General features: G+C 43.6%; 1 protein-coding gene across 3 annotated transcripts in view; it reads right to left on the bottom strand.

Moving 5' to 3' along the window:
• PHACTR3 (phosphatase and actin regulator 3) overlaps positions 1–6,737 on the bottom strand; it is a 295,682-nt gene extending 288,945 nt beyond the window's left edge. The window contains exon 1 of one of the 3 annotated variants that reach the window (XM_073607543.1): positions 6,334–6,737. In XM_073607543.1, the coding sequence (XP_073463644.1) occupies positions 6,334–6,451 (118 nt within the window). In that variant the 5' untranslated portion in view covers positions 6,452–6,737. Of the gene's footprint in view, positions 1–5,308; positions 5,445–6,333 lie in introns of those variants that run through there. The other 2 variants (XM_073607548.1, XM_073607547.1) reach the window with 2 other exon arrangements.
• Between the last annotated feature and the right edge of the window lie 15,537 nt (positions 6,738–22,274).

The following is a 22,274-nucleotide window of genomic DNA, read 5'->3' on the forward strand; positions in this document are numbered from 1 at the left end:
GAGCTGCAGGGAGTAGTGGCTACAGGGCCCTAAGGCTCAATAGACCGGGCCCCTGAGCCATACGATCGCCCTGCAAAGGCCTGAGGCTCAGCAGACCGGGCCCCTGAGCCATACGATCGTCCTGCAAAGCCATGGGGGCCTCCATGAGCTGTCAGTCTTCAATGTGTGACCGAGGTCGCTCTGCGGGCAAAGGCAGACTTCATCCTTCTTGGGGGGGGGGGGGGGGTGAACTGCAGAGACGTCGATATAAATAGAAATGGCCACATCTGGCATTTTGTAACCGAAACATACAAAACCACTTGCTAATTGCTGCCCTGCTATGAAACATTTCAATGGGTGCAATTACGGCTCTGCTTGTGCCCGTTGCCATGGAAATGGCAAAAAAAAAAAAAAAAAAAAATTTCACCTCTTGGGTCCCGTTCTATTACAGGCTCATGCTAACGGCAGCAGAATATGTACAAGCTACAGCCAACCAGCACAAGGGAGAGTGAGCGAGATTGTTGAAGTGATCCCCAAAATTCACAAAGTTATATCTTAAAGCCATCAGAAATTAGGCTTTGCTTTCCCAAAATCTCAACGGTTTGTGGGGGTCTGCCCCTTTAAATAAATGTTTCCTGTATTTATAGGTCGGAAATGTAATGCTATTTTTAGAACATGATTTAAAAAAAAAATAAATAAATAAATAAATAAAGCAAAGTATTTCTATTCTTATAAATAAACATGTCAACATTTGGAATAGGGAAATTTTCAGCTCAGCAGCAAAGTCCCTGGAAATTGCTTTTAAGGAATGGCAGCTAAGACCCCCATACACACTATTAGATTTTTCTGCAGATTTTTGTCTTCAGATTTTCCAAAACCATGTGCCTGCCTGATTGCATACAAATTGAAACTCTTAGACCCCTTTCACACTGAGGCGCTTTTCGGGCGCTTTCAAGCTAAAAAAAAAAGCGCCTGAAAAGCTCACGAAAACCTATTTTTATTAACCACTGTACTGCGGCAGAATGGCACGGCTGGGCGAAACAACGTTATGTAACGTCGCTTCACTCGGTGGCCACTAGGGGGGGCGCGCGTGCCGATGCGAGTGCCTGGCGGTCTCGATCACTGCCGGGCTCCCGCGATCGCTCGGGGCGCACGGAGAACCGGGAACTGTGTGTGTAGACACACAGTTTCCGGTTCTCTGAGAAGAGAACTGACAGATCATCTGTTCATACAAAGTATACGAAGTTTCCCTGCACAGTCCCCTCCCCCCCTTCAGTTAAAACACAAACTAGGGAACACATTAACCCCTTCACTGCCCCCTAGTGTTAACCCCTTCACTGCCAGTGACATTTTTACAGTAATCAATGCATTTTTAATTGCACTGTTCGCTGTATTAATGCCAATGGTCCCAAAAATGTGTCAAAATTGTCCGACGTGTCCACCATAATGTCGCAGTCACAATAAAAATTGCAGATTGCCACTGTTACTAGTTAAAAAAAAAAAAAATAATAATAAAAACGCCATATAACTATCCCCTATTTTGTAGACGCTATAACTTTTGCGCAAACCAATCAATATACGCTTTTTTTTTTTTACCAAAAATATGTAGACGAATACGTATCGGCCTAAACTGAGGAAAAAAAATGTTTTTTATATATTTTTTGGGGATATTTATTATAGCAAAAAGTAAAAAATAATGCGTTTTTTTTTTTTTTCTTCAAAATTGTCGCTTTTTTTTGTTTTATAGCGCAAAAAATAAAAACCGCAGAGGTGATCAAATACCACCAAAAGAAAGCTCTATTTGTGGGGAAAAAAGGACGTTGATTTTGTGTGGGAGCCACGTCGCACGACCGCGCAATTGTCAGTTAAAGCGACGCAGTGCCAAATTGCAAAAAGTGCTCTGGTCTTTGGCCAGCCAAATGGTCCGGGGCTTAAGTGGTTAAAATAAATGAATGCTTTCACACTGGGGCAGTGCGCTGGCAGAGCGGTAAAAAAAACGCCCCTCTCCATTGAAATGAATGGAAAGCGCTTCAAAAGCGCCTGAAAAGCTCTTCAAAAGTGCTCAGTGTTTTACTGGCAGTTTACAAGCGCCTCAGTGTGAAAGGGGCCATAAGTTTGACCACATATTATATGGTTTTGGTAAATCTGAAGACGAAAATCTAATAGTGTGTATGGGGGCCCTAAAGGACCGTACATACGATACGAAAATCGGAAGAAAAAATTTGTATGACGAGCTGTCTTCCGATTTTCGGACCGTTACTATGGTGATTTCGACAGCCGATTTCACTTTTTTCGGCAGACAAAAGCTGGATGTGCAGACTATACATTTTTCATCGGATATGAACTCAACATCTGATTTTTCGTTTTGTTGGTTTTCGTCCGAAAAAAATCGTAAGAGCAGGACTACGCATGCTCAGAAACGAAAGAATACATACAAAACTATTCCACGCATTACGTCACTTCTGACGTTGTATTCCGTCGTACGAAAATTTTCGTATTGTGAGTAACCTCTTCCCTTTCGACATGAGACTAGCATGCCACAAAAAAATGGACGTTCGGTCGCCTGAAAATCTAAACGTGTGCTTTAGGCTGGATACACACTATACAATTTTCTTTAGATTTTTTTTTTTTTCCTTTTAGATTTACCAAAAATATATAATATGAGATCAAATCTAAACACTTTCAATTTGTGTGCAATCAGGCAGGCCCTTATACTATATAGTTGATGGTAAATCTAAAGGAAATCAAAAGTTGTATAGTGTGTATCCAGCTTAGGTACAGATAAGGACTCGTTCACACGAGCATATGCGTATTTTCAGCAGGTTTTTTGCTGGCAGAAGATCCTGCGCAAAAAATACGTACCTAAAGTACTTGCGTTTTAGATGCGTATAATTCTTTTTTCGTTCAGATGTATGTGTGTGGATCTGTGCGGCCCTGGACAGAGCAGTGTCTTACTTTTTTTGTGTGTGTGTGGCTAAATGCAGCTCACATTGGCACATGAAGACGCAGCTGTGTGTGTGGGCTCATTGATTACTAGAGGGCTGCGTTTAGACCCATTTCACACTGAGGCGCTTTCACGCTAAAAAAAGCTCACGAAAACCTATTTTCATTAAAATCAATGAATGCTTTCACACTGGGGCAGGGTGGTGAAGAAACGCCCCTCTCTATTGAAATGAATGGAAAGCTCTTCAAAAGCGCCTGAAAAGCTCTTCAAAAGCGCTCAGTGTTTTACTGGCAGTTTACAAGCGCCTCAGTGTGAAAGGGGCCTTAGAGATCTATACGCTGTGTGCATATAAATGCAGTGTTTTTTTCTGTGTGAATGAGCCCTAAGAACCAAATTGCAGGGGTTGACCTGACAGCTAAACAGACTCCAGTGGTCATTAAGTATGAACGTGAACATCTGGATGGTAACTACAGGATGAACACAAGACAAGCAGGAACTTTAATATTTGGATGGTCACTACTGACAGCACATCCTCCGCTATGCCTTCCCCTATATTTAAAAAAAAAAATCCCCCCCAAGTGAACTTCTTATCTGAGTAGTCACTTCAGGCTGCACACAGATAGGAATGTGAACATCTGGATCAGGGTTTCTCAACCAGGGTTCCTCCAGAGGTTGCTAGGGGTTCCTTGAGCAATTGGCAATTTCTGCTTCTCAGATAAGTTCCCAATGCGATCATTGACCATTGGGACACCTGCCTTTACACGCACATGAACTTTAACGGCATCCCAGTCTTAGTCCGTAGGGTGCAATATTGAGTTGGCCCACCCTTTGCAGCTATAACACCTTCTACTCTTCTGGGAAGGCCGTCCACAATGTTTAGGAGTGTGTCTATGGGAATGTTTGACCATTCCTCCAGAAGCACATTTGTGAGGTCAGGACTGATGTGGACGAGAAGGCCTGGCTCGCAGTCTCCGCTCTAATGCCGCGTACACACGGTCGGACTTTTCGTCTACAAAAGTCCGACAGCCTGTCCGACAGACTTCCGGCGGACTTCCGGCGGACTTTCGGCGGACTTGCAGCAGACTTTCTAACGAACGGACTTGCCTACACACGACCACACAAAAGTCCGACGGATTCGTACGTGATGACGTACACCGGACTAAAATAAGGAAGTTCATAGCCAGTAGCCAATAGCTGCCCTAGCATGGGTTTTTGTCCGTCGGACTAGCACACAGACGAGCGGATTTCGGGGTCCGTCGTAGTTACGACGTAAAGATTTGAAGCATGTTTCAAATCTAAAGTCCGTCGGATTTGAGGCTGAAAAAGTCTGCTGAAAGTCTGGAGAAGCCCACACACGATCGGATTACCAGCCAGCTTTAGTCCGTCGGCGTCCGTTGGACTTTTGTAGATGAAAAGTCCGACCGTGTGTACGCGGCATAAGAGTTGAAGCTCTTATAGCTACAAAGGGTGGGCCAACTCAAGATTGAACCCTACGGACTAAGACTGGGATACCATTAAAGTTCATGTGCGTGTAAAGGTAGGAGTCCCAATACTTTTGGCAATATAGTGTATCTGTAAGGCATTTATTCTTCCCAATGACCACAAGTGTAAGGAGCTTTCTTCCCACTGACTGTGACACAAATGTATCATGAGTTGTAGATTTAACATTTTTAGCAGGGGTTCCCCAAGACTGGAAAGTTATTTCAAGGGTTCCTCTGTGTTGAAAAGGTTGAGAAAGGCTGATCTGGATGGTCACTACTGACAGCATGCAAGTAGGAACTTTAGTATCTGGATACTCCCTACAGCAGGGATATGCAATTAGCGGACCTCCAGCTGTTGCAAAACTACAAGTCCCATCATGCCTCTGTCTCTAGAAGTCATGCTTGTGGCTGTCAGGGTCTTGTTATGCCTCATGGGATTTGTAGTTCTGCAACAGCTGGAGGTCCGCTAATTGCATATCCCTGCCCTACAGGCTGCACACAAGTAGGAGGATTAGCATCTGGATAGTCCTTACTAACTTCACACCAGTATGAATGTGAACATCTGGATGGTCACTACTGACAGCATGTAAGTAGGAACTTTACTATCTGGATAGTCACTATAGGCTGCATACCATTAGGAAGAACATCTGGATGGTCACTACTAACTGTACACAAGTATGAATGTTAACACCTGGATGGTCACTACTGACCACATATGACTATGAAATGTTAACATCTGGATGATCACTACCAACTGTACACAAGTAGGAAATGTAACATCTGGATGATCACTACTGACAGCACACCTTCTATCCCTTTCCCTATAATTTTAACCCCCCCCCCCCTCTTAGTGTACCCAAATACATACTTTTGAACTTGTAAAAACTATACATATTTCTCCTACCTTGAAACGCATTTGGATACTTCCTGAAAGGACCTCAATGCCCTGCCCTTATTGGTCTTGCAGCAATATCCTGTTTAGCACAGCTGTGTTTCGACACCAGTAACTCATGACACAGCACAAGTGTGCAAACGGCATGTCCAATGTGCAGTAACCTAAGGTAACCAATCAGATCTCATCCGCATGGAGTAGGCAGATAAATAATAAAAAAAAAAAAAAAAATGGTTTGGTTTTTGCACGTTCCATATTTCTCTTGGCCTTATTACATAAATGCAAAGTGCAATGATGGGGCCGGATTCAGGGTATAATAAATGTATTTAAAAAAATAATAATAATAATAAAAAATGTGTGTGTGTGTGTGTGTGTCTGTCTCAAACTTGAATTTCTTATTTAGAAAAATCGAGGGATACAAGAAGAGGAAGTAAAAAATATACATACAGTAATAATATATTTAAAATATTCAAATAAAAATAAAATGTCAGAGTAAAAAAATATTAAAAAATATAAAATGTGTATGTGTATATACCTCATTAATGAACACGGTTCACCCGATTTATTTTTATTTTTTTAATGTGTGTGTGTATATGTGTATATGTGTGTGTGTGTGTATGTATATATGTATGTATATATATATATATATATATATATATATATATATATATATTAAAATGTATGCATAAGGACTCATAATATTTTTTTTTTTTTCTTGTAACAAAAAGATTGCCGCACAAGCATTGGTTCAGCACATTCATTATCTGCTCATTAGCAGCTGCTGCCACATAAACAGCATTAGCAGCATTAAGAATGGGAGCATCTGTACAATGTCTTGTAAATGCCCATCAATGGTGGCTAGAGAAGCGTGAATGAATCCTCACTAATACTGGTCCCAACCTTCGCCGACTCTACAATCGCATCGGACGCAAGCAATGGGCGTGATGTCCTCTGCTGCCATTAACCCCTTCAGCGCTGTGGGGTCCATCACTCCCCCCCCCTCCCCCCTTCTCATACACACACACCCCCTTCCCTACCTGTGCAATCGTCTGACTCGGAGCCAGGCTCTGTGGGGTCACCGTGGATGATGTTGGGGTCACTGTTGGACCTCCCTCGGTGTAGATAGGACCCCTGGAGCTCCTGTGATGTTGCCATGGGCTGTCAGCGGCGATGTTTCTTGAGAAGGTTGCATTAAACAAGCTTATGTGAGGCAGCTGAGAAGTGGAAGGAGCAGACCTCAGTTGGGCAGATTGTGAGGATGGAGATCAGTTGGATTCTATTCCCTCCCTGGGATGTCTTTGCATCATCTGCACCTCCAGAACCTGCTGTGCATAATCCACCCAGGCCAGGGAGACACCAGATTCCCCCCTCCTCCCCAAATCCTCCCTTTCAATGCTTTTCCTAAAGCAGCAGCAGAAAACATTGGGATTTTACCAGCATCCCTTGCGAGAGGGATGCACCATGCTGACGTCAGCGGTGCTTGCCAGAAGAAATACCTGCACTGCAACAGTAAGACGGGGTACCAGTGCGATGTCCCGGGCGGCCGCTAGAGGGAGCCAGAGAGCGCGCAGCTGTGTGTCCAGCACGAAATACATATTTATCTCATTGCAGATACGTCTATGAATTGGGGGGATCTACTGTACAGGCTGGAGACATAGATGAATGGGGGAATCTACTGTACAGGCTGGAGACATAGATCGATGGGGGGATCCACTGTACAGGCTGGAGACATAGATGGGGGGGATCTACTGTACAGACTGGACACATAGATGGGGGGGGATCTACTGTACAGGCTGGAGACATAGATCGATGGGGGGATCCACTGTACAGGCTGGAGACATAGAAAGAGCTGTGTAAACTGTCAGCGCTATATAAATCCTGTATAATAATAGATGGATGGGATCCACTATACAGACTGGAGACATGGATGGGGGATCTACTGTACAGGCTGGAGACATAGATGAATGGGGGGATCTACTGAACAGACTGAAGACATGGATGGATGGGGATACACTATACAGACTGGAGACATAGATGAATGGGGGGGATCTACTGTACTGGTTGCAGACATAGATGAATGGGATCCACTATACGGACTGGAGACATCAATGGGGGGATCCACTGTACAGGCTGGAGACATAGATGGGTGGGGGGATCTACTGTACAGACTGGAGACATGGATGGGGGGATCTACTGTACAGGCTGGAGACATAGATGAATGGGGGGACTTTACTGTAAAGGCGGGAGACATAGATGAATGGGGGATCTACTGTACAGGCTGGAGACATGGATGGGGGGGATCTACTGTACAGGATGGAGACATAGATGAATGGGGGAAGGATCTACTGTACAGGCTGGAGACATAGATGAATGGGGGGATCTTCTGTACAGGCTGGAAACATAGATGAATGGGGGGATCTACTGTACAGGCTGGAGACATAGATGAATGGGGGATTTTACTGTACAGGCTAGAGACATAGATTAATGGGGGATCTACTGTACAGGCTGGAGACATAGATGGATGGGATCCACTATACAGACTGGAGACCTAGATGAATGGGGGATCTACTGTACAGGCTGGAGACATAGATGGATGGGATCCACTATACAGACTGGAGACCTAGATGAATGGGGGGATCTACTTTACAGGCTGGAGACATAGATGGATGGGGATCCACTATACAGACTGGAGACATAGATGAATGGGGGGATTTTACTGTACAGGCTGGAGACATAGAGGAATGGGGGGATCTACTGTACAGGCTGGAGACATGGATGGTGGGATCTACTGTACAGGCTGGACACATAGATGGATGGGATCCACTATACAGACTGGAGACATCAATGGGGGGATCCACTGTACAGGCTGGAGACATAGATGGGTGGGGGGATCTACTGTACAGACTGGAGACATGGATGGGGGGGATCTACTTACAGGCTGGAGACATAGATGAATGGGGGGATTTTACTGTAAAGGTGGGAGACATAGATGAATGGGGGATCTACTGTACAGGCTGGAGACATTGATGGGGGGATCTACTGTACAGGCTGGAGACATAGATGAATGGGGGGAGGATCTGCTGTACAGGCTGGAGACATAGATCGATGGGGGGATCCACTGTACAGGCTGGAGACATAGAAAGCGCTGCATACACTGTCAGCGCTATATAAATCCTGTATAATAATAATAATAGATGGATGGGATCCACTATACAGACTGGAGACATGGATGGGGGATCTACTGTACAGGCTGGAGACATGGGTGGGTGAATCTACTGTACAGACTGGAGGCCCTAGATGAATGGGGGGATCTACTGAACAGACTGGAGACATAGATGAATGGGGGATCTACTGTACTGGATGCAGACATAGATGAATGGGGGATTTTACTGTACAATCTAGAGACATAGATTAATGGGGGATCTACTGTACAAGCTGGAGACATAGATGGATGGGATCCACTATACAGAGTGGAGACATGGATGGGGGGATCCACTGTACAGGCTGGAGACATAGAAAGCTCTGCATAAACTGTCGGAGCTATATAAATCCTGTATAATAATAATAATAATAGATGGATGGGATCCACTATACAGACTGGAGACATGGATGGGTGGATCTACTGTGCAGAATGGAGGCATAGATGAATGGGGATCCACTATACAGACTGGAGACATAGATGAATGGGGGATCTACTGTACAGGCTGGAGACATAGATTCATGGGGGGGGGGGTCTACTGAACAGACTGGAGACATAGATGGATGGGGGGGATCTACTGTACAGGCTGGAGACGTGGGTGGATCTACTGTACAGACTGGAGGCATGGATGAATGGGGATCCACTATACAGACTGGAGACATAGATGAATGGGGGGTTTTCCTGTACAGGCTGGAGACATAGATTAATGGGGGGATCTACTTTACAGGCTGGAGACATAGATGGGGGGATCCACTGTACAGGCTGGAGACATAGATGGGTGGGGGATCTACTGTACAGACTGGAGACATAGATGAATGGGGGGATCTACTGTACAGGCTGGAGACATAGATGAATGGGGGGGATTTACTGTACAGGCTGGAGACATAGATTAATTGGGGGGGGGGTCTACTGTACAGTCTGGAGACATAGATGGATGGGGAGGGATCTGCTGTACAGGCTGGAGACATATATGGATGGGGATCCACTATACAGATTGGAGACATAGATGAATTGGGAGATCAATTGTACAGGTTGGAGACATGGATGGAGATCCACTATACAGGCTGGACATATAGAAGAAGGGGGTTCTATCACACACTTATAAATGAAGGAGGTTCTATTATACAGACTGGACATACAGTGCACCCAGAAAGTATTCACAGCGCTTCACTTTTTCCAATTTTATTTTATGTTGCAGCATTATTCCAAAATTGATTAAATTCATTATGAGCTCAATTCTTAGCGTCATGGCAAAGGCTGTGAATACTTATGCACATGTGATATTTTATTTTTAATACATTTGCAAAGAAGTGAAGTGGTTCTATTATACAGAGTGGGCATATAAATGAAGGAGAATCTATTATACAGACAGAACATATAAATGAAGAAGGATCTTTCATACAGACTGGGCATATAAACAAAGGAGGCTCTATTATACCGACTGGGCATATACATGAAGGGGGTTCTATTCTACAGACTGGACATAAAAATTAATGAGGTTCTATTATACAGACTGGACTCCTAAATGGAGGTGGTTCTATTATACAGACTGGACATATAAATGAAGGAGGTTCTAGTATACAACCTGGACATATAAATGAAGGAAGTTCTATTATACAGACTGGACTGGCTTTTACCTTTTTAAATTCTCCTGCCCATTTGCCAGTCCTCTTGGGTGGTGTAGTTCAGCGTCAGCTAATCTGGATGAAAGAATCCTGATTACAGCATACAAGTCCCAGCATTCCTGCATGGGTTGTGTGATAACTAAGTTGCAGAACACTGCCATCTTGTGGCCAAATACAGTCCTGCACAACAGTAACATTGCACAGTGTTACATTCTTATTAGGGAAAGATCTGCACTAAGGTTCTGTGAGTTGTTTTTTTTTTTTCAACCACTGGTTAAATAAAAAAAATAAAAATATTATATGTGTTCCCAGCTTTACATACACAATGGAAGGAATAGGATTTCTGTCACGTTTCTATTGCTGTGTTCCCATTCAGAAGATCTTCCCTTACTTCCTGGGTGGTCATAATAACCATAAGAATTGAACATAATCTCTTCAATAGGTGCTTTATTTTTTACAGTGGTAGAGGGTAAGAAGTACATTTGGTCAGGTTTCATTGCGGCCTGTGTCCTTGTAGGGGTGATTAGGGGTGGTCACTGTGACTGGAAATGAGACAGAATCCTGCCAATGGAGACATCCACAGCTGCACAAACCTGGCATTTTATATAATGTGTGTGTAGAAATATATCATATATGTTATTATTATTTGTAGTATTACCCCTGTAGGAGCCGTTGGAAATATGCCCGGGTTCCTTTTCCCATTAATTGCTTGGCACCCGGACAAAAGATCACAGTCACTCTTTGGCTGAATAACAAGTCCAGGGGTGTTCTTTTTGATGTTTTAATTTTTTGGACAACTTGGTTGGGGAATTGAGTGGGATACTCCAAAAAAAAAAAAAAAAAAATCCTATGTACAAGATGAGGACATTAAACTTTCTTCCTAAACTTGCTTCAGTAGAACTGAAGCAAAATTCCTTGCAAAAAGCAAACTGTGGACTTGGCTTTGTAATATAAGCAGTTAAAAGCACAAAAGCTTTTTCTTTAGGGCAATTAGAACAGAGTCCCTTCACGGAGAATTAGATAAACTGAGCTCTTCAGAACACCAGCCAATGTCCCCTTTACACACACTCGGCTGACTCTCTCTAGCACCAGAGGGGTGGCAGCAGACCAAAATTCTCTTAGATCTCTCACAGCAGTCTGCTGTGAGCAAATGGGCACAAATGTCCTTGGGATGTTGGTTGCCTCCTTCCAGCATCCACGTGACATCTTTTTCCTGTGATACCAGACTAGATCTTCAGACGACAGCCCCTCAGTTAGTTCTTAGTAACTTCAGCCAAGCAGGCCCTCAGGTAGCCCAGCTGAAGCCTCACGAACACCAACAGTTGCCTAAGGGGGCAACTAGCCCCACTTAGGCTGTGTTCCTCTCCTGAAGGAAAAGACCTGGAAGCTCTTCTGTGTCCCAGAATATTTAAGGATTGTCCATATACAAAGGCTCTTCACGTGTACTGAATATTTAGTATGGTAGTCCAGACTGTTTTATTGTAAACTGTATTATTCCTCTCAATAAAATCTTATACAAAAAAAAAAAAAAAGAATATTTATACAGACTGCCAGTAGCCATCAGGGACACCCTCCCTGGGATTGGCCAAAGCTGTATAAATATTCATGCTGCCCATTTGCATTGTTTCCCACCTGTATGTTCCAGAGAGATCCACAGTTCTCTAGAGCAGGGGTCGCCGAACTTTCTGAACAAAGGGACAGTTTACTGTCCTTCAGACTTGGAGGGGCCGGATTGTGGCCAGTGAGAGTAGACCATGACCTGGCATCAATGGGAGTAAAGAATGCCCCATCAATGTTATTCGTGGGAGGAATAGTGCCCCATTGTTGGTATTGGGGGAAGAAATAGTGCCCTATCATTGGTGTCTTTAGGAGGAATAGCTTCCCAATGTTGGTATCAGGGGAAGGAAGGAGTGGAAGGATCAGTGGGAGGAATAGGGCCCTGCGGTTGGTGTCCGTGGAGGGAATAGTGTCCCATCATTGGTGTCAGTGGGAAGAATAGTGCCTCATTGTTTGGGTAAGTGGTAGGAATAGTGTCCTATTGTTGGTATCAGTGACAGTAAGTATGTCTGATTGTTGGTGTAAAGGTATAGTGCCCTGTATTAGTGGGAGTAATAGTGTCCCAAGGGCCTGATAAAGGTAAGCAAAGGGCCACATCTGGCCCCCGGGCCAGAGTTTTGAGACCACTGCTCTAGAAAGCAGGGAGAGCAATCAAGTCCTGTAGCAGGTGAAACACTGAACAGACCAGAATAATCAACTCTGCTCCACTGATTACAGTGAGCAACACTAAATTTACCGAACAACAAAGCAGTAGCTGCACTGGATACAGTAAGCCAGGACTAAATTTACCTAATCCTAGCATCTGTCTAGGAGGCTGCTACATATTTATATTATAATAGCTGAAATCTAGCTTCTTTGTTCTAATTGGAAGTATGCACAGGTATATTTCACGTTAGTGCATCACCCATTTAGGGGCCAGCTGTCTATTTGTCCAGCCATCACTGAAATAATAACCCCTGTATAACTCATAGTTTATTATGACAATGCAATGTTTTATGGCTTGCCCTGCATGTATAATTCTGCACTTTCCACGCTCTATTGGCCTCCAGAGAGCGTTTAAAAAGCAAACCATTATCATGAAAAACAAGATGCTCAATACGGTAACCAGAGATGAAGTCTGCGTCCGATATTAACCTCTCCATTCCCAGACTGTTGTGTATTGGTCACTGAATGGAGCTAGAAAAAAAGTGCAACACCCAAGCCTTAACTAGGAGTGAATGTAAAATTTAATGAAGTGCATCCATAAGAGACCTGTCACCATATACACAGAGAAGAAAAAGCCTACACAACCTGGTGTATTATAGAGTGGTATCAAGGTTGTGTGTCTTATAAAGCGTACAGCCAGGGGCGGACTGACAACTCACGGGGCCCCCAGGTAATAGGAGATTATGGGGCCCCAGGCAAAAGGGGATTATGGGGCCCCCAGGCAATAGATTATGGGGCCACACAGTATACACACACAGACAACAATATACACACACAGAATACACATACACACACTGAAAAGGTACCGGAGAAGCGGGGCGGCTATAATCTTGGGATTTAAAAAAACAGATTTTTACATACTGTCCCTGGTATTATTGAGGCTGGCAACCCTGATAGGGCCCCTCAGTGGCATGGGGTCCTCGGGCAGTGCCGAATGGTCGGTCCACCCCTGCGTACAGCTGACCATGCACTAGTAGATTTTCAAATGATTGTTTGTATCAGGGCCGTCTTTAATATTGATTGGACCCTGGACAAAACTTTTCTTGCCCCCCCCCCCCCCCCCCCCCAATGCAGTTTTGCTCTTCACCTGCTCTAAGACCTACAGTAAATAGCAGCTAGACTCAAAATCAGTTTACTGAATCAGATCAGGCAGTCATTGCGATTGATTGCCAGAGGTTACAGTGCATCATTACCGCTCACTGACTGGTTGATAGAGGTTACAGCACACATTACAGCTCACTGATTAGTTGCTAGAGGTTACAGCACGTTATTTCTGCTTGTTGATTGGTTGCTAGAGATAACTCTATGACCTCGGGGGCATGATATACATATCAATGCCGATGGCCGCCTCTATTTACATATGAATGCCGCCGCTATTTACATATGAATGCTGGTAATTTACATGTAAACACAGGGTCTGCAGGTGAGTCTTCTTTACACAACAATAGGGCAGAGCTGGGCAGCATTAGTAGCAGCACTTCACACTGAGATATTGGGACACACCACAGGACTAAAACCTCAAGGGTCGAGGGAAATTAAACCAGGATAGTTGGCAGACAGCTGCTTTGGGCCCCACAACAATGACAGGGCCCAGGGCAGCTGCCCCTTTTTGCCCTGCCTTAAAAACAGCCCTGGTTTTGTATGAATTTTCATACAAAAAAATCCCAGTACATTCAATGACTTAACGAATACCATTCGAAATACTTCAAAATTTCATTTGATTTTAATATTTTGATTTGGAAATGAATGGACCTTCCCCAGCAAAAAAAATACATTTGCTTTTACAAAACTTTTCTATCCTGCTCCTTGAAGCATCACTGCAGTCGATATGATCCCACTAATGATTAGAAAACCGGATGGGCTTTGGTCCGCACTATGACCAATGGGTTTGCCTACTGTACGCTGACCCAAAGTCCAGAGTGCGCACTAATATGGATGTCTCTCTCTGCCGTTTTCTTACAGAGGCAGGGATGCCCCCTCTCTCCACTTCTGTTTGCACTAGCAATTGAGCCATTAGCTCTAGCGATACATTAGAGGTCTAAAATTGGGGGGATCTGTTATGGTCCACTAGAAGAAAAAAATCTCTCTCTATGCAGACAATGCGCTACTTTTACCTTGATGGTACGGAGAGTTACTTTAATAAGCTCATGCAGGTTGTGGAAGAGTTTGGTGAGGTGTCGTGTTGGCTGGGACAAATCCCAGGACTTCCCTATTGGCCCTTTTTTGCCCTATGATTTATTTACAGAGATCTAATTTACAAATAACCCAGTCTTTTAAATATTTGGGTGTTCAAATTCATAGCGAGATTTCCAAATATGAGGCCTTAAACATTACGTAGCTATCCCGGGATAGCTATGTACACATGCTGCTGCACTTGCACGATCGCTGCTTAAAACTCACAAGGATTTTATCTGTTAGATCTGTTGATTGTGACATGATCATAGCTTGGACTTATGTCAGTGTACTGCTTAATAAACTGGATGTTGAGACAGTATCACACTATGTGCAGTCCTTTTGTTTCCTAAACATTCTGATATTGAGGCTTCCTACACTGGATCTTGCATCCTGAGTTGCTGTGAACCTCCCTGGTGTATACCATCCACGGCCATAGAAGAGGAACGTCCGGACTTCTTTCTCAGTGGATCAGAGATCCAACCAAGCGCTGTGTGACCTCTCTGAGTAAGAGGGGTCGCTGGCTTTCCGGTAAGCCTCCTTTTTTTTTTATGGTGATGGGTGTCACGCCTTCAGGTGTATGATCGTCATTTCCAAACACTCTTTTCTTCCATCCAGCTTTATATGAACTTTTTGCACGATTGCCATTTAGCATATGTGTCTTCAAACTTTATTCACAGTTTATTATTGTTTATATACTGTTGATTATCTGCACATTCATATATTTTGATATTTGTCTGTATTTGCATTAATACACTTTATTGTTTAGTGCTTCACTCTCTTTACATATATTATCTGTGCCTTGTGTCTGGGTTATAGTGCACAGCTGCATATTAACTTTAGTTTCTAGTGCGGATATACCCTTTACATTCTTTCCACTTAAAGATGAGCTACATAGGTTGGTAAGGTCTAGATGTTCTCTGTACTCTCCTGTTGATGTGGGCTTTCTGGCCTGGAGAGAGGGGGGAAAATACTCCCAAAGTCACCTCAAGTTATGAAATAACTCTAATATCCCTGAGCTTTAAGGTCTGTCAGGGATGGGCTCAGCCCTTCCTTCTCTGAGCTGGCCGCTCAGCTATCGGCTAATTGCCAACTCCCATCTCTCGCCACAGTTACCCAGCTGTTGTTGATTCTGCTCGTCAGTCCTGCCTACTTAAAGCCGTCCAGCTCACTTGATCTCTGCCTTCGCTTTTGTCAACATCACAGAGACTTTCTCCTGCAGTCCTGTTGAAGACTTGCTCGGCTGACGTTCCTTCTGGCTCCTGATCCTGCTTGCTGTACTACTACGTTTATCTCTGGCTCTCTGACATTTGCTTGGCTGACTACCCAATCCGATTACTGAACTCCTGGCTTGTTTTGACTACACTTACTCTGTTTACATTATTATTATTATTATTATTAATAATAAACAAGTGTGACATAACTATACTTCTGTCTCTGTCTGATTCATGGTTCCTGATATGGTCATTCTGACTTGACCTGGTGGGGTCACTTTGGTATTACCCTCTTTTCTCACATCGTTAACAGGAATGTTTTTGTGTCGTTTGAATCCCTCAAGGTCATGGTGTGGACAATAAATTCTTTTTAAAATATATGTTTTGTTTTGTCATGCCATCCGGACGCCGTTTGGGACTTTGACCCTAGAGCTTATGGTATTCCTAATGGAAGGTTTATTGTCCTATCCAGATATAAATTGGTAACTACGTTTTATAGTCCTCTTCAATTGGCGGGGTCTAACCCATTTCAGAATTCCCGTCACAAGTGGCTGTTACTGCCTGGGCTTTCCGAGGAGGGTTGGGAGGAATCCACTGATGTTTGTTTTCAGGATGTGATTAGTACTGCAGATCAATTTATTCTATTTAAGTTTATTTATCATTTACATTATACCCCAGATAAACTGGCTCATATGAGATTGGGATCTGCTGCTATTCGTTGTTGATGTGGACTTGGTGGAGCGGATGTGCTCCATATGTTTTGGAACTGTCTGGGACTAACGGTCTTTTGGCAGGATTTATTTAGTTTTTTTTTTCACATAACATTAATCTTCCAATACCTCGGATCCCAGAAGTTGTACTTTTAGGCATTCTGAATGACTTTATTCCCAGGACTTATGCTGGTATTCTGTTGCGTATGTGTTGTTATTTTATGAATGTAAAGGGATCTCGTTACACTGGAAAGACGCTACTTCACCCATGGCTCAAAATTTCTACTGTGTTGTAAATGGGGATCTACCTACGTTTAAATTGATATATAAGGGTAGGGCGTGCCCTCAGAAATTCACAAAAATATGGCAACCGTGGTTGGATGTCTCTGAGTCATTTTGGGGTGAAGTCTTGTCCGCCCAACTTACCTGAAATATGTCTATGTCATCTATGGTTGGTTTTTCAGGGGATTGTGGTGCTGATGTGTGTGTTGTGTGAGTATGAGTGTGTATGTCTGGACTTCATTCTGGGGTTTCTTGGCACCTATAATTTCTAGAACTTGGTACTAACATGCCACCCCACCACCACTTTATTCTTTGGGAGTGTGTGGGTTTCCGGGTGGGTTTAAATACTTAGGTCTACCCCTTTTTATTTATTTATATATATATATATATATATATATATATATATATAATGTGTGTGTGTATGTGTTGCGTTTACCAATTATGTCTCCTTCAATGGTGCCCTTTGTTTGTTTGTGTTTATGGCCAGAACAGTAAAGAAACTCACACTTTTTTTTTTTTTTTTCCCCTTTTCATGACCACTTCGAGCTATTGGTAAGATTAGCAGGAGGCACCGACATTGAGAATGGAGCGGGTCTAGATACCGCAGAACTGAACCTGCATTTATCATAATGGCACACATGGGCTTGTGCCAAGAAGAGTGGGGTAGGGGCTGGCACCAAGCTTCAAAATTTACAGACTGTAAAGCTGGCAAAATGTTTAAGGGTGCAGCGTGGTGCGGCGGTAGTAACTCACACAGTGCAGTTGTAAATAGAAAGTATTTGTATTTGTAGTCAGAATACAACAATTCACAACAAGCCTGGTGGAACGCAGCCCAACCGGGAACGCTCACAGGTGAACAGCAGATTGCAGCATAGCAGATCTCAGCCGAACTCACAGCGACTGTCTAGAGAGGCAGAACGCAGCCCGGCCGGTCAGAGCTTACGTGGGGAGGTCTCTGACAGACCTAGCCGGGACAGTCGGCCCCTCACTCCAACGACAAGCTGATGTAGTGAAGCTTCTACTCCAAAAGCCCCTGTCCCAGCTAGGTCTGTCACAGTCTCCCTAGCCTTTCCCTTCTCCTATGGAACCTTTCCCTGTCGCTATTACCACCTGCAATGGAGAAAATAGACTGCACCTACACATTGATGGATCTCAAATGGATGGAAATTCAGCCAGTTTAGCAGGTATTGACCGAATTTTGTTCCATCTATAGCTGTTCCTGTTCAAAAGTAGTTGACCTAGCGAGCAACTCCTCTCAAATGGGACTGTTGGAAAATTTGTGTTTTAATCAGTGCATGCAGCCAATCAGCTGCCGTGATGATCAGTGTATTCTGGCAGCAAAGGAGTCCCTCTATCAGGATACAATAGTGCAGCAAGGAGGATTCCTTCATTTGCCTCGAATGTGTGGATGGGAGAATCTATTCCTTTTTTTTTCTTTTCGTTTTTTATTTATCCCCCCCCCCCCCCCACAATTTCTGGCACCCCTGTACATTTGCAGCTAAATTCATCAAATTAACTACAGCAGGAAATATGTGCAAGAGGCTTTGAGAGGAGTCTGAAGAGTCACTATAGTTCAAAAAACATTTATCTCTATTTTGCTTGTTGGTTTGTACACTAAAAAATGACGTAATAGGTCACTGCATGCTGGGGTAAAATAGTAATGCTGGGGTAAAATGGAGATCTGTTAGAATCTGTATTCTAATATTATATCAGGTTTTTGTCGCCATGTAACATGCCGCCCGGTAGTACAGTGATCAATAAGATCCTCAATATAGAGGGAAACCTTCCCATAGATTATAGCAGTCCTTTTTTTTTTCTCTGTACAGTGGAACATTGGTTAATGAGTAATGTGGTTAACGAGCGCTTTGAAAGACGAGCAACTTTTTATTTAAAATTCTGACTCGGTTTGCGAGTGTTGTCTCGCGAAACGAGCCGAATTCAAGCTAATGGGGTGTGGAGTGCCGCGTTTGGCAAGAGGTGCGGGGGCGTCGGAGACACTCGGAAATACTCTGTTCCCGAGTGTTTCTGAGAATTTCCAAGGGTTTCCGAGTTCAGCCGAGCTGTCCCCGAGTATTTCAGAGGCTCTCCGGCGCCCCCCCCCACCTCTGGCCACATACAGTATTGCATTGCAATAGAAGTGGTACAAATTATCTTGGTTTCCATTGACTTCTATTGGGAAACTCGCTTTAATATGCAAGTGCTTTGGATTACAAGCATTCTCCTGGAACGGATTATACTCGTAATCCAAGGTTCCACTGTATATATTTTACAGCAGCATCACAGTGACATCCACCCCTAAAATTCAGAAAGCCAAGGGGCAATTTAAAGGAGAACTCCTCATTCAAACCTCTGTACAGAAGGATCCTTAAAGAGGAACTTTACTCAGTTTTTAAAAGCACTGTAGCTGCTGACTTTTAGGGCAGTGGTTTTCAACCTCAGTCCTCAAGTACTCCCAACGGGCCATGTTTTGGGAACTTGCCTTAGGTAAAATAGCTCTTAATAATACCATGTCACTGATATTGATTTAAAGCAGCTGTGCAAAGTAAAGTAAAACCTGAAAACATGGGGCCCCGGGGCCCCGCCGCCGTGCTAGAGGACTGAGGTTGAGAACCACTGTTTTAGGATATAGACACTTACCAGCCCATGGAGTCCAGGGCTGTCTTCCTAGGTGCTGATTCTTCACTGGGCACACCAGTGCCGTCACCTCTGCTATGATTTCCTGTCCCAAATCATTGAGGGTGGGGTGGGGCAGGCCAAGCTGCTAACTCCTCTCAAATGGAACTGTTGAAAAATGTGTGTTTGATCAGCGCATGATCAAAAGTTTACATGCCCTGGAATGTTTGGCCTTGGTACAGACACACAAGGTGACACAGACAGGATAAAATGGCAATTAGAGGTTAAGGTCCTACATCTGTGCAATTAGTGTTATGTATAAATAGTCAATGAGTTTGTTAGCTCTTACATTGATGCACTGAGCAGGCCACATACTAAGCCATGGGGAACAGAAAAGAACTATCAAAAGACATGCATAACAAGGTAATGGAACTTTATGACGATGGAAAAGGATATAAAAAGATAACCAAAGCCTTGTATGTGCCAGTCAATTCGGGGATCTCTTGACAGTTTTTGCGATCCAGCAAGTCCAAAATCAGCCAAGTCCAGCAAGAAATTGGTAATGAGTTTGTACCAGGGATAATGTTATCCAATACGGCCAGGTAGAAGCTAGGTCAGTTTAGGGCATCCCAAAATAGCATTAGGGGGGTGGTTGCTGCTATACTTCCTGACAGGTGCCTTAGACGCATGAGGTTAAGGAGTTCCCCGCTTGGTGACAGCACAAACGCCGAGTATTATCCAATTTGAAGACCTTCTCTTATGGACGTCCATTAAGGTGGAGGACAGCACATCCCATTCATTTTATCTTACTACTTATTTTTTTCCCTTTGTGGAAAATAATATGCCAAAAGCTCCTGAGGAAGCCTTAATGAACGCGTAACATGTAGAGCAAGTCGAGCTATTTTTTACACTGTCTCCTTTGAAACCTGTTACGATTGAACAAGTAAAATGACTGAATATCTTGTTTAAACATATATTTAATATGTAGATGGTGTATTCAATATGCTCCTAGGTATTATTTGTGAATATATGTAAGTCTATGTACATGTTTTTTAATCACATTTTTTGTAATAAATATTGAAACTCTTTTTTAATCTTTTGTGTTTTGCCTATAAAGTCCATCATTCCAAACCATTCACCAGATGAAAATAAATCCTGAAATATGCAAATGAATGCAGCCACCACATCTAAGGACTGGTAGGATGTAATATATTGCATTTTTCTGAGGTTCGGATACACTTTAAAGTATAACTAAAGGCAATACTTTTTTTGTAGATTTGGAGTGTTGATGGGTTAAAACTTCTGTCAGTGCAATAAAAACCTTTCTCTAATTGTCCTTTTTATTTTATTTTTTTTGTTGGTGTTTTTGGACTTTGATCCAAACCCATTTGTGCAAGCCCACTAGGAAGCTGTCTCCTGTATGGGCCAGTCGTCTGTAGCCAGGGCATTCCCAGGACATTGTATTGTATACAAGGGATGTGTATACTTGTGGCTGCAAGGAGGGAAATGCCCCGGCCACAGATGATTGGCCCATACAGGTGACCGCTTCCCGTCAAGCTCGATGTGAGTTCTGATCCTAATCTACACATGCTCGGACTCAACCCAGCTGATCACCAATGGGAATGAAAGTGAGGGTAAATCCAAGATTTTGAGTTGCCACCATAACAAGAATAGAGGGGAAATCTTTCAATGTGTCTGTTCTGTGACAACTAAGGCTAGGTTTACATCTATGCGAATTGTATGCGGGTTTTAACTGCATCCAATTTGCATAACATGTGAATGAATGTGTCCGGTTCTAATTGGAGCTGGTTCACACACATCCAGGGTGGCCACGGTGTGGTTTTGAAAAGGGTCCTGTGCGTTTTTGGGTCTGGTTTAGGTGCGAATTCAGGAAAAAATTGCAGCTGAATCGCACCTGAACTGGTGAACAGAAACGCTTTGGACTGCAGCTGGACATGTGTGAACCCAGCCATCGAGGAATTCCCTCACATTGGAGGATATCCCTTTACTCCCTGCTGAGTCTACAGGACAGGAAGTGATGGGAAATCTCATTGGACACAGGGGTTTTGACACTCTCCTACTCTATCCAAAATGAAAAAAATCAAGACACACTATACACGGGTAGGCATGTCTAAACATTGTTTGTGCTTTCATTCTTTATGCACTTTGGGACATGGCAGGTCATCATGTCTTTTCTACATACTTAGTATTAAGAGGCGTCCCTCTTTCTTATCTCATAAATTGGCAAGGTATGTCTATCCGGTAGTCTTGTTACTTTGTCTAGGCTGGCCAAAGTTCCCTGTAAAGTGGAATTAAACTCTATGCACAGGAGTGCAGTCATCCCAGCACATGCATGAGCAGCTCAGTGTGCATTCTTCAACACTGAGCAGGCAGGTAGGCTTATTTTACTGCTCTGTAATAAAGAGCAAGCCTGTAAACAGGTTGTTAATACTAGACTTTAGTTCTGCTTTAAGGGCTCATTTACACGGGTGTCTAAAATGCTGTGTGTAAATCGGTGGCAGCCCGTTCATCAGGGGCGCAGGGGTGCCACCCCCAATAATCAATGCGCCCGGACCCTAATCTACATGCAGGGTGCCGGTAGCGTGGATTCCAATGATTTTTTTAATTTTTTTTAGAAGCACATGATTAGAGCCAGAGGCTCTAATTGGCTTAAAAAAGGGTGGGTTTTGGGCGCAGAGCACTCCGCCCTGAGCTCACCCAGTTGTGTGACAATAGCGACTTAATATTCATTATTGTCTTATTGTCTTCCTGATTCTCCTCCTGGCCAATCAGGAAGTGGGTGAGACCCAATTGGCCAAGAGGAGAGCGATCACATTGGCTGCCGCACTGAGAGAAGAAGGAGGGAAGTCGCCAAGGAGGAAGCCGCCGTGAAGCCTGAAG

The sequence above is a fragment of the Aquarana catesbeiana genome, linkage group LG12, assembly GCF_042186555.1.
Source record: "Aquarana catesbeiana isolate 2022-GZ linkage group LG12, ASM4218655v1, whole genome shotgun sequence".
NCBI lineage: Eukaryota > Metazoa > Chordata > Amphibia > Anura > Ranidae > Aquarana > Aquarana catesbeiana.